The sequence below is a fragment of the Schistocerca piceifrons genome, chromosome 5 (assembly GCF_021461385.2).
Source record: "Schistocerca piceifrons isolate TAMUIC-IGC-003096 chromosome 5, iqSchPice1.1, whole genome shotgun sequence".
Lineage (NCBI taxonomy): Eukaryota > Metazoa > Arthropoda > Insecta > Orthoptera > Acrididae > Schistocerca > Schistocerca piceifrons.
Genome location: NC_060142.1, coordinates 546995200 through 547019824, shown reverse-complemented (window position 1 = coordinate 547019824; position 24625 = coordinate 546995200). Strand labels below are relative to the sequence as shown.

At 42.0% G+C, this 24625-nt stretch overlaps 2 protein-coding genes across 4 annotated transcripts in view; one reads left to right on the top strand and one right to left on the bottom strand.

Moving 5' to 3' along the window:
• The window catches only part of LOC124798065 (N-alpha-acetyltransferase 35, NatC auxiliary subunit), a 148065-nt gene extending 144284 nt beyond the window's left edge, over window positions 1-3781 (bottom strand). Inside the window, exon 1 of the mRNA XM_047261294.1 lies at window positions 3657-3781. Coding sequence (XP_047117250.1) covers window positions 3657-3718 — 62 coding nt within the window. The 5' untranslated portion in view covers window positions 3719-3781. The remainder of the gene's footprint in view (window positions 1-3656) is intronic.
• Window positions 3782-3996: 215 nt separating this feature from the next.
• LOC124798477 (probable U3 small nucleolar RNA-associated protein 11) overlaps window positions 3997-24625 on the top strand; it is a 27801-nt gene continuing 7172 nt past the window's right edge. The window contains exons 1-2 of one of the 3 annotated variants that reach the window (XM_047261910.1): window positions 14474-14485; window positions 14788-14790. The gene's annotated coding sequence lies outside the window, so the exon portion shown is untranslated. Of the gene's footprint in view, window positions 4107-14473; window positions 14486-14787; window positions 14791-24625 lie in introns of those variants that run through there. The other 2 variants (XM_047261909.1, XM_047261911.1) reach the window with 2 other exon arrangements.

The window sequence follows — 24625 nt, the reverse complement described above, 5'->3', positions numbered from 1 at the left end:
TGAGCCAGGTCCACATAATGTCTGCATCAAGAAAACCATCCAATGGAGATGCAGAAGGTGAAAGGAATAGTGGAAGTATAAGCTTGCAGCACAGAAAGGAAGTAATGCTGCTAATGTTGGAGGCCTGTGGTACCCAAGTGCATATACACAAAAGAGTTGGGAGCCCCCTGAGAGGTAACTTCAGGTGTACTATAGGGAACTGTGTTGAGTCCCTTGCTGTTCACGTTGTATATTAATGCCCTTCCAGAAAATATTAACAACCACCTCAGACACTTCACAAATAATTCAGTTATCTACAATGAAGTACAGTCTGAAAGAAGCTGCACAATATTCAGTCAGATCTTGGTGAGATTTCAAAGTGGTGCACAGATTGGCAACTTGCTTTAAATGTTCAGAAATGTAAAACTGCACATTTCAAAAAATGAAAGAAAGTAGTATCCTATGACTACAGTATGAATGAGTAGCATCAACTGAAAAATGTGATTTCATCCATCTGCTTTTTCCCGTGACTTAGCTGTGTTGTGTGGTGTGGTATGATGTGAAGTCATGGTGTTTTTGAATCGTGTCATATTAGTAGATGGCATGTTGTAGCATTTGGTGGTGCTGTCTTGTGCTAGGTGTTGGGCTGAGTGTGTCAGGCTGTTATTGAAAGAGTTTGTGGCAGTTTGCTAGTGAATTGCTTTGATTTTGTGAATAGTGACTGATGGATTCATGTTTGTTTGGAATTATTAGTGCTACGAGTTTCTTATGGTCATGGATTCAATATTATTTTTCATTTTTTTGTCAGTCCTGGATAGCAGCTTTGGTTCATAAGTATCTGTCTGAGGTTTTATTCTTTGTTATTGTAATATGTATAGCATGTGAATTTATAGTTGTTTGTGTACATCAAAATTCATGATGATGCAAGTTTTCAGGAATTTCTGGGTTTTTCTTGTTAGTGTTTGGTAACTGTGTTGATTTATAAATGTTAGTATTGTTGATATGGTTAGTGAGTTTTGGTTTGTTATACTGTAGACTTGGTTTCAGATAGATAGGGTAAGAGAATGTTTGGATAATAGATGTGTCAATTTGAGTATCGGTTTTTGGTACTGTGGGCTCAGTTTTAGCTGCCAAATAGGTCAAGTGAAATTTGGGGTATCTTGTTCTGGAGTTGTGCTTTGGTTAGTGGTATTGAGGGCTTCGTAGATGCTATATAGGTCAACTGAAAATTGTAATACTGGGTTTTTTACTTTTAGGAAGGACTGCAAAGAAATTTCCAAGTTCTCAGTTCAGTAAGTTGTACAAAATACTATCGAGAATTCTTTAAAGAAGAACGAAAACCTGGTAGAAGCTGATCTTGGGGAATAACAACTGGGATTCTGAAGAAATATAGGAACACGCAAGCTAATAAAGAGCCTACGACTTATCTTAGAAGATAAGTTAAGGATATGCAAACCTAAATTTATAGCATTTGTAGAATTAAATAAAGCTTTTTGCAATGTGGACTGGAATACAGTCCTTAAATTCCTGAAGGTATTGGGGGTACAATACGGAGAGCAAAAGATTATTTATAGCTTGTATAGAAATCAGATGGCAGTTATGAGTCATGTGGCATGAAAGGGAAGCAGTGGTTGAGAAGGTAGTGCGACAGGCTTATAGTCTATCTTTGATGTCTTTCAATCTGTACACTGAGCAAGCAATAACAGAAAGCAAAGAAAAATTTGGAGTAGGAATTAAGGTTCAGGGAGAAGAAATAAAAACTCTGCTGACATTATAATGCTGTCAGAGTTAGCAAAAGACTTGAAAGAGCGGTTGAGCAGAATGGACAGTGTCTTGTAAAGAGGATATAAAATGATTGTCAACAAAAGTAAAACAAGGATAATGGAATGAAATCAAGTTAAGTCAGGTGATGCTGAGGGGATTAGTCAAGGAAACAAGACACTTAAAGTAGTACATGAGTTTTGCTATTTGGGCAGTAAAAGGAAGTCTTTTCTGAAGGTATTTGTCTGGTGCATAACCATGTATGGAAGGGAAACATGAATGGTAAACAGTTTACACAGAAAGAGAATAGAACTCTTCAAAATGTGGTGCTACAGAAGAATGCTGAAGATTAGATGGGTAGATCACATAACTAATGATGAGGTATCAAACAGAACTGGAGGGAAAAGAAATTTGTGACATAAACTGAGTAGAAGAAGGGATCAGTCAATAGGACACAATCTGAGACATCAAGGGATCACAAATTTAGTATTGGAGGGATGTGTGGAGAGAAAGTCATAGAGGGAGACCAAGAGATGAATACTGTAAGCAGATTCAGAAAGATGCAGATTGCAGTAGTTATTCTGAGATGAAGAGGGTTGCACAGGATACAATAGCATGGAGAGCTGCATCAAATCAGTCTTCAAACTGAAGATGATGAAACAATGACAACAGAAACAACAACAGTGGTGTCGAGGTCTTCATCTGACATGTATGTGAAGCAAGATTTGTGATACCAATGATGTTACTTTTTTTGGTTGTGTTACATTTTGAGCTTGATTGTTGGGTTAGTATTTATTTTAGAATGGTGTCATTTATTTTGTTTGTCAACACCCAAAACCCGCTCCTTCCCAGGTTGCCCCTTTAGTTGCTGGAGTTTTATTCTGTGAGTGTAACGAGTGACATCATAGTCACCATACTGCATTCGCTTGAAATACAGACCTACCTGATAACGTCACATAACAAAGCAAGTGGTGGAACAAGAATGGCAACTTTCGGTTTTGGAATCGGTAAACTCAGAAATACTTGGGTGTAGCACTCTGTACAGTTAGGAAATGGAAGGATTATATAAGCTCAGTCGTGGGAAAAGCTGGTAGCACATTTCGGTTTATTGGGAGAATATTAAGGAAATGCAATCAGTTAACAAAGCAGATTGTACAAATCACTCATGCTACCCGTCCCTACAATATTGATCGAGTTTTGAGATACCTACTAAATTGGACTATAACAGGGGATACTGAACATATACAGAAATGGGCAGCACGAATGCTTATAGACTTATCTGACCCGTGGGAGAGTGTCACAGCAATGTTGAAAGAACACACTTGCGAACAACCTATACCGCGTGGGCCTAGTTACAAAGTTTCAAGATCCGGCTTCAAATGATGACTCTAGGAATATATTACAACCACCTACATATCACTTCTGTAGGAATCGTGTGTGCAAGCTTACATTAATTACAACAAGCGCATAGGCATTTAATCATTCTTCCGCGCTCCAAACGTGAATGGAACGGGAAAAAGCCTCGTAACTGGTAAGATGGGACGTATCTCTGCCACGCACTTCACAGCGGTTTGCATTGTCTAGATGTAGATGCATAAAACAAAGTCTTGGAGCGAATGAAGCAAGCAAATTTCTTGCGTTTAAGGTTTACGTTACCAGTAAACTCTACGCAACTGTCAACAAGCTGGGGCAGGTACAGTCTCCACAAAAACTTTGATTAACGGGTACATCGTTATAGCTTATATACATGGGACTGGAGAGATACACTGCACTCTTAATTGAGTTCTTTACTGTCGTTCTGTAACCTTTCAATGCCAAAATCAACGCTGAATGTCAATTCACACCAATACCTTCACTCCAACAGCGACTTTTAAATTGCACACACATAAACATTTTACTGTACAGTTATTGCTCACCCATCTTTCTGACCATCCTCTGTAATTTCAGGATTCCCATCATCAAATTCTATTGACGCCATGCTCCAACACAAACTCAATCCACCGAACTCACTGACACAAACAGCCAAACACACTTGTTGACTGTATCGACCGAACAGGAATCGAGTGCGTTTCCGGAGTAAATTGTAATATAACGAAACTATGGGAAAAACTGACACATGAATGCGTGTAATATATTTGACTAAATGTTTATTACCAATATATAGAAATAAGTAAAATTTCTATCATTAGTTACAGAGTGATATATTATTTCGGGTATGTTTACGCGGTAGGAATGGAATATCTCGAAAGCGTATTATCTTTGGCAAGCCGATTGTATGTTTGTCAACACTAAAGAACACTACAGACGGAACACATGTTCCAGGACAGAAGTAGAAGTGGGCCAGTTTCTATATTTGTAAGCAAAAAGTAAGTAGCGTAATAGCAGTTGCATAGTGTTGACCCAATTGCAGTCTGAAATTTCATTCTTGATGTTTCCTTTCCAAGTTATATGACAGCATCTGTTCCTTTCATAATTTCTTTCCGTTACGTTTACATTTTTTATCTTGATATTCTCTACCTCACACTTTGTTAAGCTTATTTCCATACCTGCTTCTTCAATTACTCTCTGCAATATATTTATCATAATACGAGGTAAAATAGGAAACTTTTTTTCATCTAATTTATTTCAGCAATTTAACTCAATTATACCTATAAACTTACGTGCACAAAATCCTGGTGACTTTGTAACCTGTATATTTTGTGAACATTTTCTAAATAGTTTCGCATCTGACAGCCTTTTTAAACGAAAATTCGGGTGTTCTCTTTTACATTGCAGAAAGAGTTAGCATAGGACATTGGCATTTTATTTTACAAAAAGCTGGTTTTTTTTTTTTTTTTTCAAAGAAGTGTAATTCTAGCTATTCGAAATCAAATAATTTGAAAGCAAAAAAAAATTTGGTTTTAATACCAAACATTGGTCACAATTTCAAATTTACATTGATAAAAAACTGAAATGGATCATAGTTCAAATTTAAACTTGTAGTGCTCTCATGATACAGCTAGTGATGTCACTAACGCAGTTATTGAGGTCATTTCCATTAAATCATCAACATCTGGAGAAACATATGTTTTGTTGCATTCTAATGATTTCCTCAAGAACTGGACCTGAAGCTTTACCTGATAATTAGAAGTAGAAAATAATTGTGCATAAAACTTCTTCTCATATTCCTTCTTAGTGTCCTTGTTGTATTCAAGTTTAAGACTGCAAATGCACTTACTGGCACACAGCTTGGAGAAAAATTTACAATTTTAGATGGCAATTGGCTTTCTTCATTTTCTTCTGCTGTTTCCTCTACAGGTGTTTCAAGAAATGACATGTTTCCATTTGAATCAGAGTCATGAACTGAATACATCTCACATTCATGTCGAGTTTCTTATCTTTGCTTTTGTTGACATGTTTCTTTGAAGTCCCAGGAACTGCAGGTGTAGTGCAGTCTCTCAGTGATATAATTTTTCCTGCAGGAACACCCGTTCTTTTCCTTTTACTTCGCAGAGGTTGTGTCTCATTTCTTCTGATTTGCTGAAGAAAATTTTCTAAGCTTTGAGCCCATTCTGGTTCATGGAGACTGGTAGTTCTGGATCGAGGCAATTGTATCAGCACTTGTTCTCTGTCTATAGGAACAATACCTATACTTCTGAATCTCGATTTCAAATTCTTTTCACAGTTGTCACCAAGCTCATCAAGACATTTGTTCAGCAGTCCAGGAAACCAGTCTTTTGGAATCTTCCCTCTGTTGTTCTCTTTCCAGTTCTCAGTAACAGTTTTTCACTTAATTTTTAAATGCCTTAAAAAGGGAACATCGAGATGTTGACCGAGCGAGGTGGCGCAGTGGTTAGCACACTGGACTCGCATTCGGGAGGACGACGGTTCAATCCCGTCTCCGGCCATCCTGATTTAGGTTTTCCGTGATTTCCCTAAATCGCTTCAGGCAAATGCCGGGATGGTTCCTTTGAAAGGGCACGGCCGATTTCCTTCCCCCATCCTTCCCTCACCCGAGCTTGCGCTCCGTCTCTAATGACCTCGTTGTCGACGGGACGTTAAACACTAATCTCCTCCTCCTCCTCGAGATGTTGGAGGATGGCTATGCTGTTGGAAGGAAGTAAAACATATTTGATGATGTTCTGACATTCAGATATTACTTTTGCTGGTACATGGCTGCTTAGATCATCTTCAATTAAAATTTTTGGAGAGTCAGCCCTGAATTGTTTGAAATAAGGCAAAGCTACCATTTCAAACTAGTGTTCAGAAATTTCTGTTGTGAACCAACCGCTTTTGCTTTTGTTATAAATTGTTCCTTTTGGTCCCCCTTCTGTCCAGATGCTTTACAAATTTTGTGCTTTATATGTCACGTAGGGAGGCAGCAATATCCCACCAGCTGTTCCCAAAAACATGACTGAAACACTTGACATATTTGAGTCAACAGTTCTTTGAGGATGTTGACAGCCAAGTCTGACAATGACTAATTTTCTTCTTGGGTCATCGGTAATATTGTTTGGGGCTAAGGCAACTAGGTAGATGCAGTGTTTCTTGATTTCCGAAAAGCATTTGACCCAGAACCACACCTATGCTTATTGTCAAAAGTTCAGTCATATGGGGAATCAAGAGAAATTTGTGATTGGATTGAGGACTTTTTGTTATGGAGGATGTAGCATGCTATCTTGGATGGAGAGTCATCATCAGAAGTAGGAGTAACTTCAGGTGTGGCTCAGGGGCCCTTTCTGTCCGTATTGTATATTACTGACCAGTAAAGACAGGCATTTTGCAGATGATGCAGTTACCTGTAATGAAGTACTATCTGAGAGAAGCCCCATACATATTCAGTCAGATCTTGATAAGATTTCAAAGTGGTACAGAGATTGGCAACTTGCTCTAAATGTTCAGAAATGTAAAAATTTGCTCTTCACAAAATGCAAAAACATAATATCCTATCACTATAATATCAATGAGTCACTGTTGGGATCGGCCAGCTCATACAAATACCTGGGTGTAACACTTTGTACCGATATGAAATGGAATGATCACATAGTTTCAGTCATGGGTAAAGCAGATGCTAGACTTTAGTTTATTGATAGAATACTGAGGAACTGCAGTCAGTCTACAAAAGAGATTGCTTACAAATCACTCGTGTGACCCATCCTAGAATATTGCTCAAGAGACCCTCACCATATAGGTATAACAGCAGATATTGAACATGTACAGAGAAGGGCAGCCTGAATGTTCACAGGTTTGTTTAATCCATGAGGGAGTGTTATAGAGATACTGAAGGAGCTGAACTGGCAGACTCTTAAAGGCAGGTGTAAACTATCTCGAGAAAGTCTATTAACAAAATTTCACTGAACCAGCTTTAAATTGTTACTCTAGGGATATACTACAACCCCTATGTTTCACTCACACAGGGATCATGAGAAAAAGATTAGAACATAATAACTGGTACAATGGGATGTATCCTCTTCCATGCACCTCACAGTAGTTTGCGGAGTATAGGGCTAGATGTAGATTGGTCTCATCATAGTTTAAAATAGGATGAGGCTTGATACCTTCAAAAGATTGTTACAATTCATCAAAATATTGATTTACTACCTCATGAGTGAGTTGAGCTCTCGATCTTTGCACATTCGGAAACAATCTTTGTGAGTGTTTTTGTGTATAACAAGATAAAAATGATAAAAACCAATCTTTGCCTGGTAAATTATTGTTGAATATCTTTTAGTAATTCCTTTGTGGTCAGGGAATGATTTCACTACTAGACGAATGTCTAAAGGTGTCAAAGGGAAACCTGAGTCTCCTGCAGAAATGATATAATACACAAGTACATGTTGATCATCTTTAGAAATTGTGTAAGGTCTGCCTACTTTTCCAATCTTTACAGCCTGTATATGATGATCTAAAGTGGATCTGGTGACCCCATATAATTCAGCAGCTCTTCTTACAGGTAGACCATTATTTTTCACTTCATCAATCGCTTTCTGTAATTGTTCATGAGTGAAACACGACAATTACATGACCCAGTCTTCCTCTTTGGATTTCTAGGCATACTGATTCTCGTAAAACAGAAAAAAATGCTATCAATATGTTGAAACATCATTTAAAAATAACAAGTGGATAACATAGGACACTGTCCCATGGCACCCCACAACTGCTCATTCGAAGAATTTTGGCAAACAGCATTACTTCTGTTGGCAGCACTACTTTCAAATGTGCCAGTGTAACATCAATATTTGATGTTATGTTACAAAAGCATTGATACTTACTCAATAATGAAGGTCATTTCAGGACAATCAAAGTTTCTTGGTGCATATTTTAATGTTATTTGCACCTGATGTTAAAAATAAGTTGAAACTCACCTTCAGCAAATACAACTTTTTATTCAAAAATAAACCAGCACTTCTCTGACCACATCCTCATAATATAAACACTATCACTAGATACCAGTGTAACCACAATGTGCACTTAAAACAATCAGTGTCAGAATGGCTCATGTTACTCCAATGTTCTATTTTACTTTCCAATTCCTGCGCATTGCCTTTCCAAGACACCACATCATCTGCATATGCTATGATTTTCATATCCTGTGCAGCTGACCCTTGGCAGACGTTGGTTATACATGTTTCTGATTGTGAGTTGCATTCCTTTCGACAATTTCAAGCTATTCACTCCATGCCTCCTCTCTTCCTTTCTAACAGTATCATAAGCCTTTTTTTTTTACATCTCTGAATGCAACTTCTGTGTCTTTCCCAAACTTCCGTTTCTTCTCTCCTGAGTGTCTTAACTGTAAATATATCATCCATAGTTGGCCTTTCAGGTCGCTGTTCTTGTTGTTGTTCTTCTCTTAATTGTTTTTATATCATGTTCTTGATTTTCTTTAAAATTATCTTTTTATAAAGCCTCATGCAGTTTCACAGTACTGCTGTTCCTCCATAGTTCTCAGAGTCTGTTGTTACCCTTCTTAAAAATAGGTACAATAATTACCTTTTCTGGTCATGAGGCATCTTTCTTGAAATCCATACTATCCTCATTATTCTTTACAGCCACACAATTCCAAAGGTCCTTCAACTGTGATCATTTTCATTGTGATGTCATCTACACCAGGAGCTTTGATGTTTTTAATTTCTAATACAGCTTTATCTACTCCCATCATATGCAGATCTCTTCTTCTGTTTCCTCTGTAATGGTGTTACGATTTTTATCTTCCTGTTTTTAATTGTGTGTATTTGTTTCATTCTGTTCTTCACATAGATTTTGGAAGTATTCTTTCCGTACTTTCAAAATCCTTCTTCCTTGCCCAAGGCTTTCGAACTTTGTCGATGACTTTGGAAGTCTTTTCTTTTTACTTCGTTAGATGTTACCTAATATGCAGTATGTGTTCTTGTCACCCCTAAAATTCTCTTCTATATCTTTTTAGACTATTTCCCAAGACATCATCTTCAACAATGCTATCATTTTCCTTGCTGTTCTGCTTTGTGATTTCCATTTGTCTCAAAATCTCCTGTCCTGTTTTTGAATCATTCTCTTTATGCATTATTCTTCTCCTTTACTGCTTCAGCAGTTCTCTCATTTCATCATGGAGTTTCTTTGTGTCTGACTTTCGATGATGTCCTTCCACATGTTTGTTTTGCTGTCTTGACTAGGGCTTTTATATCTACATCTATATAGATACTCCACAAGCCACCGTACAGTGCATGTGTGAGGGTGCCCTGTAGCACTGCTTGTCATTTCCCCTCCTGTTCCACTTGCAAACAGAGCGAGAGAAATACAACTGCCTGTACACCTTTGCATTAGCCCTAATCTTATCTTCATGGTCCATACATTTAATGTATGTTGGTGGCAGTAGAATCATTCGGCAGTCAACTTCAAGGGTCTCTTCTATAAATCTTCTCAGTAGTGTTTCTCAAAAAGAATGTCACCTTCGCTCCAGGGATTCCCTTTCGAGTTGCCAAAGCATCTCCTTGACACTTACATGTTGTGCAAACCTACCAATAACAAATCTAGTAGCCCACGTCTGAATTGCTTTGATGTCTTCCTTCAATCCAACCTGGTACGGATCCCAAACACTTGAGCAGTACTCAAGAACAGGTCATCCCAATGTCCTAGATGTGGCCTCCTTTACAGGTGAACTACTCTTTCCTAAAATTCTCCCAATAAACCGAAGTCGACCATTTGCCTTCCCTACCAGTTCTCACATGCTCATTCCACCTCATATTGCTTTGCAATGTTACACCCAGATATTTAAATGACTTGATTGTGTCAAGCAGGACACTAGTAATACTGTATCCGAACATCACAGGTTTGATCTTCATATTCATCCTCTTTAACTTACATTTTTCTACACTCCTGGAAATTGAAATAAGAACACCGTGAATTCATTGTCCCAGGAAGGGGAAACTTTATTGACACATTCCTGGGGTCAGATACATCACATGATCACACTGACAGAACCACAGGCACATAGACACAGGCAACAGAGCATGCACAATGTCGGCACTAGTACAGTGTATATCCACCTTTCGCAGCAAAGCAGGCTGCTATTCTCCCATGGAGACGATCGTAGAGATGCTGGATGTAGTCCTGTGGAACGGCTTGCCATGCCATTTCCACCTGGCGCCTCAGTTGGACCAGCGTTCGTGCTGGACGCGCAGACCGCGTGAGACGACGCTTCATCCAGTCCCAAACATGCTCAATGGGGGACAGATCCGGAGATCTTGCTGGCCAGGGTAGTTGACTTACACCTTCTAGAGCACGTTGGGGGGCACGGGATACATGCGGACGTGCGTTGTCCTGTTGGAACAGCAAGTTCCCTTGCCGGTCTAGGAATGGTAGAACGATGGGTTCGATGACGGTTTGGATGTACCGTGCACTATTCAGTGTCCCCTCGACGATCACCAGTGGTGTACGGCCAGTGTAGGAGATCGCTCCCCACACCATGATGCCGGGTGTTGGCCCTGTGTGCCTCGGTCGTATGCAGTCCTGATTGTGGCGCTCACCTGCACGGCGCCAAACACGCATACGACCATCATTGGCACCAAGGCAGAAGCGACTCTCATCGCTGAAGACGACACGTCTCCATTCGTCCCTCCATTCACGCCTGTCGCGGCACCACTGGAGGCGGGCTGCACGATGTTGGGGCGTGAGCGGAAGACGGCCTAACGGTGTGCGGGACCGTAGCCCAGCTTCATGGAGACGGTTGCGAATGGTCCTCGCCGATACCCCAGGAGCAACAGTGTCCCTAATTTGCTGGGAAGTGGCGGTGCGGTCCCCTACGGCACTGCGTAGGATCCTACCGTCTTGGCGTGCATCCGTGCGTCGCTGCGGTCCGGTCCCAGGTCGACGGGCAAGTGCACCTTCCGCCGACCACTGGTGACAACATCGATGTACTGTGGAGACCTCACGCCCCACGTGTTGAGCAATTCGGCGGTACGTCCACCCGGCCTCCCGCATGCCCACTATACGCCCTCGCTCAAAGTCCGTCAACTGCACATACGGTTCACGTCCACGCTGTCGCGGCATGCTACCAGTGTTAAAGACTGTGATGGAGCTCCGTATGCCACAGCAAACTGGCTGACACTGACGGCGGTGGTGCACAAATGCTGCGCAGCTAGCGCCATTCGACGGCCAACACCGCGGTTCCTGGTGTGTCCGCTGTGCCGTGCGTGTGATCATTGCTTGTACAGCCCTCTCGCAGTGTCCGGAGCAAGTATGGTGGGTCTGACACACCGGTGTCAATGTGTTCTTTTTTCCATTTCCAGGAGTGTACATTTACAGCTATCTGCAATGCATCACACCAACTGGAAATTTCGTCTAAGTCATCTTATATCTTCCTAAGTTTGCTCAATTTTGACACCTTACTGTACACCACGGCATCATCAGCAAACAGCTGCAGATTGCTGCCCACCCTGTCTGCCAAATCTTTTATGTATATAGAGAACAGCAGCAGTCGTATTGCACTTCCGTGGGGCACTCATGATGATACCTTTGTCTCCGATGAACACTCACCATTGAGGACAACATACTGGGTTTTATTATTTAAGAAGCCTTCGAGCCACTCGCATATCTGTGAACTTATTCCATATGCTTGTATCTTCATTAACAGCCTGCGATGGGCCACCATGTCAAATGCTTTCCGGAAATCTAGAAGTACAGAATCTATCTGTTGCCCCTCATCCATAGGTCTCAATATATCGTGAGAAAAGGGCAAGCTGAGTTTCACATGAGCAATGCTTTCTAATACTATGCTGATTTATGAACGTAAGCGTCTCAGTCTCATGAAAGTTTATTATATTCAAACTGAGAATATGTTCAAGGATTCTGCACCAAACAAAAGTTAGGGGTATTGGCCTGTAATTTTGTGGGTCCGTTCTTTTACCTTTCTTGTATGCTGGAGTCACCTTCATTTTTTCCCTGTCGCTTGAGACTTTGTGTTGGGCGAGAGATTCACAATAAATGCAAGCCTAGTGCCATAGAGTACGCTTTGTTAAATCAAACTGGGATTCCAACCAGACGTGTGATTTATTCGCTTTCAAATCTTTCAGTTGTTTCTCTATACCAGCTATACTTATTACTATGTCGCCCAAACGGGAGTCTGTCCGATGGTCAAATGATGGTATCAGAATGAGATTTTCACTCTGCAGCGGAGTGTGCGCTGATATGAAACTTCCTGGCAGATTAAAACTGTGTGCCCGACCGAGACTCGAACTCGGGACCTTTGCCTTTCGCGGGCAAGTGCTCTACCAACTGAGCTACCGAAGCACGACTCACGCCCGGTACTCACAGCTTTACTTCTGCCAGTACCTCGTCTCCTACCTTCCAAACTTTACAGAAGCTCTTCTGCGAACCTTGCAGAACTAGCACTCCTGAAAGAAAGGATACTGCGGAGACATGGCTTAGCCACAGCCTGGGGGATGTTTCCAGAAGAGCTTCTGTAAAGTTTGGAAGGTAGGAGACGAGGTACTGGCAGAAGTAAAGCTGTGAGTACCGGGCGTGAGTCGTGCTTCGGTAGCTCAGTTGGTAGAGCACTTGCCCGCGAAAGGCAAAGGTCCCGAGTTCGAGTCTCGGTCGGGCACACAGTGTTAATCTGCCAGGAAGTTTCAAATGATGGTATGTTTGTATGATTCTCCTGTGTGAACAGTTTCTTGAACATGAAATTTAAAATTTCAGCTTTTGTTTTGCTATCTTCAGCTGCCACACCATACCAATCAACAAGGGACTGAATGAAAGCCTTAGTCCTGCTTAGCTATTTTGTGTACAACCAGAATTTTCTCGGGTTCTCAGTCAGTTCGTTTTTTAAGCTGTGACAGTCGTAGTTGTTGTTTGCTTCATGCATAGATTTTTTTCACATAAGCACAAATCTCTACTAACCTTCGCTTGTTGTCATTTACGCATTCCATTTTGAACCAAGAGTGCAACAGCATATGCTTCCTCAGCATCCACCAAATTTGGTTGCCAAGCCATGGTGGGTCTTTTCCATCTCCAGACCACAACTTACAGTCTGCTTAAACTTTGCCCATAATTCCTCTACATCCATCTTTCTGGAACTAAGTGATGCCAATTCACTGTCCAAGTGAGATGTTAATAACTGCTTATATACTCTATGTAGCAGAAACACTCTTCTAGCCTTCTTGTTTGAACATCCTCCATTCTTCCTCTGCATGCTTCCCCCATCTTTGTGAAGCTGTGCCTTAATCATATCTCTTGGGTTTATGTACCTTCCAGTTTCCAGTGCTTGAATTTTGCCTGTCTTTTTTCCCTGTATGTACCCTTTCAGAGTTTCTTCAATGACCCTTTCAATAATCTGTTTTTCCCCATTGAGATTAATGCTTGGTATCACTTTCACTTCTGTCAGACATCTTCTGATTTCTTCAGTTACAATAAAGTTTTTATCCTGGATTTCTGTTGCAAATTCCAACACTGTATGGTGAACTTGTGGTTACCTGTATTCTTATACCACCCATCACCAATTATTCATTTATTTTTCAAACATGTGACTAGTAATACCTCCCCTTCGTCTCTCTTGTGATCATCTCAGTGGCTTCATATGACTGCTTTTATCATTCCATCCTCTAACATCGAAGTCTTGTTAAATGTTACAGCATCCTCCAGTTTATCAAAAATCTTTTTCTTGTAATCTGTTTTGAGGAACATAAACCTGGACTACAGCAAGAATATTTCTTTCCATCATAATCTTAAGTTAAATATTCTGTCACATGTTTTCCAGATTCTTGTTCACCAGTTCTTTGGCTACTATGATTGTGGTACCAATTCTTCTGTTGTCTCTTCCTGACCACCACACCTTCTGCATTTACATCTACATCTGTACTCTGCAAACCACCATGAAGTGCATGGCAAAGGGTATGCTCCATTGTACCTGTTAGTAGGGTTTCTTCCCATTCCATTTATGTACGGAGCACGAGAAGAACTATTGTTTCAATGCCTCTATGTATGCTGTAATTACTCCAATCTCATCTTCACAATCCCTATGTGAGTGATACGTGGAGGGTTGTAGTATATTCCTAGAGTAATCATTTAAAGTCGGTTCTTGAAACTTCGTAGAGTTTGCCAACACCTATCTTCAAGATTCTTGTGACACTTTCCCATGGATCAAACAAACCTATATGGTAACCACTTATGCTGCCCTTCTCTGTATACATTCAATATCCCCCATGAGTCCTATTTGGTATGCCCCCCCCCCCCCCCCCCCCCCACACACACACACAATATTCTAGAAATGGTAGCACAACTGATTTGTTAGCAAGTTCCTTTGTAGACGGATTGCACTTCCCCAATATTCTACCAATAAACCAAAGTCTACCACCTGCTATACACACTACTGAGCCTATGTGATAATTCTATTTCACATCCTTACAAAGTGTTACATTTGGGTATTTGTATGAGATGACATACTTCAACAGTGACTCCGTGGTATTATAGTCATAGGATAAAACTATGTTTTTTGAGCAAGTTGCCAATCTTTTCACCACTTATCCAGACCTGACTGAAGGTTTATGCAGCTTCTTTCAGTCACTACTTCATTACAGGTAACTGCATCATCTGCAGAAAGTCTAAGGGTACTATTAATATTGTCTGCAAGGTCATTAATACACAGCATGAACAGCAACAGTCCCATTACACTTTCCTGGGGCACACCTTAAGTTACTTCTTCATCTGATGATGACTCTCCATCCAGGATAACAAAATACTGAGTCGTCCCTATTGAAAAGTCCTCAGTCCAGTCACATGTGATCGTACTGTGGACAATAAGCATAGGTGTGGTACTGAGTCCAATGCTTTTCAGAAATCAAGAAATACTGCATCTACTTGCCTGCCTGCCTCAATCCAAAGCTTTCAATATGTCCTGTGACAAAAGAGCAAGTTGAGTTTCGCGTGATCAGTATTTTCCAAATCCACGCTAACCAGCATTCTGTTTGAGCTCAGAATATGTTCTAAGATTCTGCAACAAATCCATGTCGAGGATATTGGATGGTAGTTTTATGGATGACAGCTACTACCCTTCTTGTAGATGGGTGTGACCTGTGCTTTATTCCAAGTACTGCACATGGTTTTCTGCTCAGGGATCAGTGATAGATTATACTTAGAAGAAGAGCTAACTCAGCCCCAAATTCAGTATAAAATCTGATACGGATGCCATTGGGTCCTGGAGCTTTGTTCAGTTTTAATGATATCAGCTCCTTTTCAACACCACTGACACTGATACTTATTTCATTCATCTTTTCGGTGGTACAAGAATTAAACTGAGGCAATTCCTCTGGGTTTTCCTTTGTAAAGAAACATTTGAAAACATAGTTAAGCATTTCAGCATTTGCTTTGTTACCCTCAGTTTCTGTTCATGTTTCATTCATTAAGGACTGGACACTAACTTTGGCACCACAAACAGCCTTTACATACACTTGAATTTATTTGGGTTGTGTGAAATATCATTTGGCAATATTCTGCTATGATAGTCATTGAAGGCGCAAGGCATTGCTCTCTTGACAGCCAAATGTGTTTCATTCAGCATCTCTCTGTCTGTAGTCCTATGCTTTGTTTCACACCTATTATGCTGTAGTCTCCATTTCTTTAGAAGTTTATTTACAATGACTCTATATCATGGCGGGTCCTTCCTATTATGCACTGTTACTGGGTACATGTCTACCCAGTATGTGGTCAACCATTCTTTTAAACGTGAGCCATAGTTCATCTACATGCTCCGGCCCTGTGCTGAAAGTTTCAAGTTCCTCATTGAGATATGACACTGCTGATTTTGTATCTACTTTACTGAACATACATGTCTTTCTGCTTGTTGTAATTGTCCTTTGTGCTTTGGTGATCATTGTTGCCACAAATGTGTCGTGATCACACGAGATGGAGGTTAGTTTTTAATGTCCTGTTAACAACAAGGTCATTAGAGATGGAGCGTAAGCTCAGTTTAGGAAAGGATGAAGAAGGAAAGCTGTCATACCCTTTAGAAGGATTCATCCTAGCACTTTCCTTAAGCAATTTGGGGAAATCGTGGAAAACATAAATCAAGATGGCCGGACAAGGGTTTGAACTGTGGTTCTCCAGAATCAGAGTCCAGTGCCCTAACCATTGAGCCACCTCTCTCGGTACATCATGATCAGTGATGCCAGTTTTGATGTGGACATCCTCAAAGAGGTCAGGTGTATTTTTTGCCATTAGGTCCAATATATTTCCATAGTGAGTGAGGTTCCAAACTATCTCTTCTGGGTAGTTTCAAAAAGGCATTTATTAATGTTTCACAGGATGTCCTATCATGCCCACCACCAACAAAATTTTGCCAGTTGATTGCTGGATGATTAGTCTCCACCAACAATTACAGTCTGATGGAGACTTATGTACAAGTTAACTGAGGTTTTCTCAAAAGTTTTCAGTTACTTCAGGAGATCACCCATGATACTGAGTCTTTCCCAAACAGTTTCACATGCAGCTTCAGTTTCTATCTCAGTGGATTTGAGTTTCTTGTCTACTGTGACAAATACACTACTTCCATTTTCCATTTGCTTATCCTTTCAATATACACTTAAATTTCCCCCTAAAATTTCACTGGTATCAATTTCAGGTTTCAACCAGCTTTCTGTACCTAAAGTTATGCGAGCTTCACTGATTTGTAGGCGTGCTTTGAACTCTGCCTCTTTGTTGCGAATGTTTTGGCAGTTAACCATTAGGATTTTAATACTGTCACTTGTGGAAGGCATTTCTTTTGATTTTACACTCATAATTCTGGGTTCCCTACAGCTATCATTATTTGGATTGGATTTAGAGTTGCTAATCTAAAAAAACCCTGTGTGCAAGCCACACAGAGTCAGCTACTGGAGTAACAGCCTCTGATGTGTAATGCACACATGACCCATTTAAGGGGATCCTACAGCTCTTAATCATATGGCACAAGTCCAGGAACTCACAGCCTAGCTTATCACAGAACCTTTGAAGTATCTGGTTCAGTGGATCCACTTGATTATCCCCTCACGGGCTGGGAATGGGCTTGACGACCCCAGCGTTCCTGAGCTAGGGCTGGTAAGTGCCACCAGTCCAGTGTCACCTTAAGCTCTGGGCATGCTTCAGCAACCACTGTGCGGTGCGGCGATGGAACATTGTGTGTGTCTGGGAACGGGGATCTTGGCTTGACCGCCTGGATTGTTTGCAGACAACCTTTGGGGAACCTACTACATCTCAGCTGTACAAGACTTATTCAGGCATGCGGGACTCTGTCTGAGTGGACCCTTATTCCTGTAGCTGCTCATGGGACAGACATGGAATCCTCAAAATCATCATCTTCCCCTCCCAGTGTGAAGGGTGTACCACATGGGAGTATTCACACCCATTCATCCAAGAGAATGAGAGGGGCTAGTCCCTCTGACAGTAAAAATAATTTGGACATAGGTAATAAGGCTCACGGAGTTATCAATAATAATGTTTCTTGTGATGAAGAGGAGGAAGGGACGTTTGAAAAAGTGTCTCCCATCTATATCCACAAGGGTTTGGAAGGGCTAGCTGGCACTTTAGAATCTATAAAATGACTGCGTAGTGGCTCCTTATTGGTCAAAACTAAGAGATCAAAGCAGGTGGGACTTCTCAAGAACTCTCACAAACAGGGTGAATATGACGTCATTGTTGAGATGTACAACTCTCTCAACACAGGATATGGACGTAGCAGAGCTGAAACAAGAATGAGCATCACAGGGGGTAGTCGATGTAGAGCATCGAACCTGAAGAAGTGGAGAAACTGAAAAGACTTCCACTTTCATTGTCATGTTCAATTCTCCAATGCTTCCTGAACATGTTATGCCAGGGTTCCTTCGACTTATAATTCGGCCATACATATCAAACCCAATGTGGTGTCGGCCGTACATATCAAACCCAATGTGGTGCTATAAATGCCATACAACCATGAGTTGTGGAGGCGAAGTGACCTGTGGGAAGTGCAGAAAAGCAGCCCATAACACTGGGACTAACTACCTGTCTCTGGCAATCTGCATCCACTGCTCTGGGAGGCATCCAGTCTGGAGGCGAGACTTCCCTGTTTTTGCTGAGGAATGCAAAATACAGGAAATAAAAGTGACCAAGCAGATCCCCTATGCTGAAGCCAAAAAAGAATATAAGGTGACAAAACCTTCTGTCTTTGCCACTCCATATTCTTCCATGTAGCAGAATCTGTTCCCCAGGTGGATGTCTCAACTCAGATGACATCCAGCTTGCATGTATCCACCACAAGCACCTGCATGTGTACATGCCAAGGTAAAAAGAGTAAGTACAAAGCAATCCAGGCAGCTGCAACCGGACAGACCAACAACAGTTCTGCAGTGAGCATCCAGAAGGCACATGAAAAGCAAAGTGCCTGTCAACGCCCTCTTTCCCCCACGTCCTCAAAGGGACAGGATCCCAAAGTTTATGGGTCAAAAGCTGTCCCAGGCACCATCAGATGTCATTATGGTGCATTTGACTGATGAGGAAGACATCATGGAGTTCAATGCCTCGGATCCAGGCAGCCTCTCCACTCCCCTTGCTCTACAAGTGCTTCATCTCCCTGGTGCAAAGACAGGGATACATTAAAACAACACTGCTGAAATGGCTCCCACACTACAGTGGAACTCAAATGGGTTCAAGACTTTAGTGGAGGAACTGAAACTTCTATCACAGCCATGCCCCTTGTGCTTGTGTTTACAAAAAACATATTTTAAAGATAATGATGTCCCTGTGCTACAGGGCTATACACTATACTGCAAGGATGATCTATCTGGAGAAAGAGCCAGGGGAGGGGTTGCAGTGTTTGTAAATAATGCGCACCACTCATCTACTTTCCCCCTGGCTACTGGCCCACAAGCAGTTGCAGTCGAAATTCCTGCCTATCAGTGGATTACAGTTTTTTCACTGTAATTACCTCCGCTAGATGCAGTAGACTCGCTCGACCATTTCTCCTCCTGGAAGACTTCAATGCCCATCATATCTTGTGGGGCTCAACCTCTATTTGTCCTCAGGATCAGGTTTTGGAGAGCCTCATGTCATATCATGAGCTGTGAATCCTTAACACAGGTGCTCACACTGATTTCTGTACTGCTACTGCGTCAATCTCAGCCATTGGCCTGTCTTTCTGCTCTCCCAGCCTTGCAGACTGTTCAATGGGAGGTCATCGACAACCTTCAATCCATTGACTACTTCCCACTCCGCATTCACCTACTGGATGGAGCACTACCTGCAGAGAAGCCACCAAAATGGATGGTCTGCAGGGCTATCTGGACACTATTCAGGCAGCTGGCTGTGTTGGAACAGCATGACACTGTCCAAGTATGGGTGGACCACATCACACGAGTGATCCATCATGCCAATGACCTTTCCATACCAAAATCCTCAGGTCATCTTAGGAGGTGATCTGTTCCTTGGCGGACAGATGAATGCTGTTCAGCAATCTGGGAAAGGCCTGCAGCTCTTAGGGATTTTAAATGCTGACTGGCAACAGGCAGCCTCAGTGCCTTTCGAATCGCAAAAGCCAAGGGTCGACACATCATTAGGGAGAGTGTACCTGGCAAGTGTACCTGGACTCCATCGAGCACTCCACATCTTCTACAGAAATATGGGAAGCCATTAGGGGGATTTCCGGTAAACCCAGTTGTTTACCAGCAGTAGTGAAACGGTTGTCTCCAAACAATGCCCGAAGACATTGCTCAGTTGCTGGCCAAGCATTTTGCAAAAACTACTGCCAGTGCCTACCAGGATTCGGCATTTTGTTGCTACTGTGTGACTGGAGAGAGGGAAAAGTTGAACTTCAGATCCAACAATTCTGAGAATTACAACTACCCTTTGTCCATGTGGGAGCTGGTAGCAGCTCTGTCTGAGACTCATGATACTGCACCCAGTCTCGACCATATCTGGTACTGCTTGCTTTGACATTTTCCTGTGGCTTCAAATGAAGTATTCCTCAAACGCTTTAATCTCATACTGCAGACTGGTAACTTCCCCAAGTCAGGGAGAGAGGAACTTTTGATACCTTGCCTCAAACCAGGAAAGGACTAAACATGTTCCAGTCGTTATTGGAGTATCACGTTAACAGGTTGTTTAGGAAAGATACTGAAGTGAATGGTTAACTGTCATTGGTCCTGTTGTTAGAGACCAGGCAACTCCTTCCTTAGCCATTCTCAATGTGGATTCCGGATATTTCCGTCCACTGTCAACAACTTGACTCCGCTAGAGGCGTCTATTCAACAGGCTTTCCTATGCAACCATCACTGCACTGGCATATTGTTTGATATCAGTAAGGCTTATGATACTACTTGGAGACACTGTGTTCTCGAACAACTGTATCAGAGTGGCTTTCATGGCCACCTCCCTATCTTCATGTGGTCTTTTCTGTCTCAGCAGTTTTTTAGGACCCGAGTTTGTGTTTCGCTCTCAGGTTGTTTCGAGCAGGAAAATGGTGTCCCTCAGGGCAGTGTTTTAAGTGTTACCCTCTTTGACATAGCCATTAATAATATCAAATCTGCAGTAAGGAGTCCCGTTCAGTGCCCCTTATTTTTGGACAATTTTGCTGTTTTCTGTTCCTCCTCCAGTTTTGCAACAGTGAGCCGTCAGTTGCAACTTACAGTGCAGAAGTTGGAGGAATGGTCTGCAAAGATGGACTTTCAGTTTTCTGTAGATACGTGTGTGTGTGTGTGTTCATTTTAATTGCTTTTGTCATATTTTTAATTTGCCTGTGTGTTGCATATGAGGGACACCATCCTACATTTTAGAGACTCACTGAGGTTTCTGGGCATCATTTTTTACTCACAGTGGTTGCGGTTGCCACACCTGAGAGACCTGAAAACCAGAACCATGTATGCTCTGAAAATCGTCAAGTGCCTTAGCCACATGCCTTGGGGAGTGGATGGGGCATGTCTGCTCCAGTTTTATAGGGCTTTCATGCGCTCACAGCTGGGTGATGGGTGCACAGTGTTTGGATCAGCAAGACCTTCGTATTTGAAGATTGACGCTGTCCTCCATGAAGGGATTCAGATGGCCATGGGTGCTTGTAGAACCAGTCCCATACCCAGTCTCTATGGTGAGGCTGGGGAACTGCCAGTCACCATCCAGCAGCAGCTCCTCATGGTGCATCAGGCATGTAAGTTCCTTGCAGCACTGACTTCACGCACATACTATACTGTTGCTTGCCTTTCCTCCAGCCATTCACGAGCCACAGTGCCATTCGGTATCCGGTGCAGTGTGTGCTGGGGCCACCTGGTGTGGAGCAAGTACAACCCAAAATCCAGGGTTTTAACTGTCTGCCACCCATGTTACTGCATAGGCCCAGCATCATTTTAGACTTAATGCAGTACAGGAGAGATTGCACTCCTGCATCTGTTTTTAATTTGATATTTTCAGACATTTCATATGAGCACCACAACTATGTAGCTGTCTTTATGGATGAGTCGATGCATGGGACTCCGTTGGTTGCTCTGCCATTTTCCCAGATCATGTCCTGAAGGTCTGACTGCCTCAAGAATTTACAATCTTCAGCGCAGAATTATATGCAATCTTGTGGGCACTGGAGCAGATCAGACATTCTTCGAGTGCTACCTAAATTTCTTGTCTGTTCAGATACTCTGAGAGCTCTTTCCTCTCTCCAGCATTTGTACCCAGCAGATAAAGTCATCCAGAATATCCAGGACGTCCTCCTCCAACTATGACAACTGGGAAAGGAGGTGACTTTCTGCTGGATATTTGGGCAAATGGGAATTGCGGGGAGTGAAAGGGCAGATCGAGCAGCCAAGGAGGCATATCATGATCCTCAGGTATTTTAGTGTGCCATCCCCCTGCATGCTACCACCTCGCTGTTGAGGTACAAAGTCATACGTCGATGGGAAGGCGAGTGGCTGGAAGTGACCTACAACAAGCCTGTAAATCCCCCAACTCAGCCATGGCGTACTACCAGCCACGTCGATGGGACGAGGTCCTTACTCATTTTCGCATAGGCCACAGCCCCATGACACATGGGTTCTTACTCCGGCAAGAGAGCACTCCAATGTGTGGCGCTTGTGGCAAGCAGATCACTGTGCGCCACATGTTATTGGCTTGCATCTGCCCTCTTATTTTAAGCAACATTCCAGCGAATGTGGTTCAAGTTTTTAAACTTTTGTGTGTTGTCCAACATTTTTAACAAGATTTTAGGAAGATGTTTTTATTGTATCAACAGGGTGACTGGTTCATCCAAATTTTTTTTTAAGAGGTCAGCCAGTCACATTTCCCTGTTTTTTGTTTTTCTTTTGGCTCTTCTGTGCTTTGTTTTTTCTGTGTTTTAATTTCATGTATAGCTAATTTCCCTCTTAATTGGTTTTAGTGCATGTGAGATAGAGTGACTGTGTGGTCATTTTGAGTGCATGAGTGTACAACAATTTTAGTTGATCTTCACATTCGTTTGTTTTGCTAAGTGTAAGGGTGCTGATGACCTCGCCGTTGGGCACCCGTAAAAAAAAAAAAAAAAAAAAAAAAGAATCAAAGGGCCAAAATCAGTTCTGGAGGCAATGCTGCAAATTGTGAGCTTTGTTGAACTGCATGCGCAATGCTGGTCCTCTCAACCTTCTCTGCCAGTCGCAGAAATGACAAAAGTATGACCTCGGAACCCAGACGACGGACATCATTTATTCCAATGTGTGCCACAGTCTGCAGTTGAGTGCACCATGCTTCCTCAATAGCTTCCAGAACAGACACTTCAACATCTTGAATGAGGCCCCCAGGCATACAGACTGAGTGCATGTGTGTCCTTTCTTGTCCCTTGCTGCCATTTTCCAAAGGGACCATCATTCGCCATACATTTGAACTGCCAATGGTTAAGAGACTCCTAACCTTTTGTGTTAGCCTCCTCTTAACACTGAATAAAACAAGTTTCCCCAAAACAGGTGAAGTGTGAGTCCCACTGGCTCAGATTCAGTGAAAGACAACACCTCAGATTTGTAAGCTAGGGGGATCGATACAACACCCTGAGTCCTCTCTGGTCCCTGTCCACCCTGCACAGGATGCATAGATCTACCATTGAAATGCCACTCGCAGTGAACTGGATGAGTAGTGACAGATCCTGCACTTTCTGCAAAGGAGCGGATTATACTTGAGGTGCCTTTGGTACCACTGCCACAGGTACACAGCTCTCGGGTTCTTCCAACATGATGGCTTGCTGCAGCTGCCAGTCATTTGCCAGTTATTAGTTAGGGCAACTTCCAGTTGCTTATGAATGTGTTACATTCTTTTTCCAGCACTTTATTACCATTCTCTTTCTTTCTTACTTCACTTAGTCCCATTAAAGATATGTACCCCTTGTCATTATCCACGTGATTTCCTGGAGTCTTGCATCCTTTTCTTAAGATACAACATTAATAGCCCCTTTCCTTGCATTTTTCATCAAACAAATATCTCTCTCATCAATACCATGCTGGATGTCATACCCGATAGATCTGTTCAAAAGCTGTGTCATCTTTAGTATTGGTTTTGATCAGAGGCTTGTTTGGTTGTTGAAAGCAAAGGGATTATCCACTACTGGCTTGCTGGGCCCTAGTGGAAGCCAATGTTCCTCTAGGACCTGCACAGCTACTGTAGCAGTCTCGGGACACACTTGGACCACACTGTACTTCGTCCCTACAGGTAGTCCCCTGCTTTGTGCCGTTGTCTGTCTCCCTCAACATGGACACGGGATTGGACATGGGGAGACTGACTCAATCCTGTCGTAGTCAAAAGGTACTGCAATTTGTGATGTGCACAAACTTGTTTTTTAATGTCTAGAGCGAGTTACTAATCTTTGCATAACTTTGAAATCTTATAAAGATCTGAGTAAATATTTTTGCAGTATTTTTACAGTACTCCATTATAGACATCAGCAGTTTAAGTCGCCACTAATATTGCCTGCCCACACATTTATACATGGCATGAACATGAAGAGTCTCAACACATTTCCATGAAGCATGTGTGAACTTTAATTAAATGAAACAACTAGTTCACTGCTACCAGTCACCGTTTTATTTATTTCCATGACGCGTTTCGAAGGTTTAAACCCCCATCATCGGGTGGATTTACATTAGTTAGTATTACATATATGTGTGTGTGTGTGTGTGTGTGTGTGTGTGTGTGTGTGTGTGTTGTGTTACGATTTTGGAGGAACTTGTGGCACTGCCTAGTGGAGAAACAAGACACTATTTCAGAATATGGTTTAGGATTACTTTTGATAAAAAAATTAAACTGGTATCTAATGGTAAACATTAAATAAGAAAACTAGGGTACCTCCAGTGGTCACAGGTTCCTTTTGCTGTCGTAACACATCACATGTATACTGCCACATTTGTAAACAAATATGGCGTCTGGAATCAGCTGGGTGCAAGGTTCATATAGCAGAAGAGAAGACGTAATCACAAAGTGCAAAGAATAT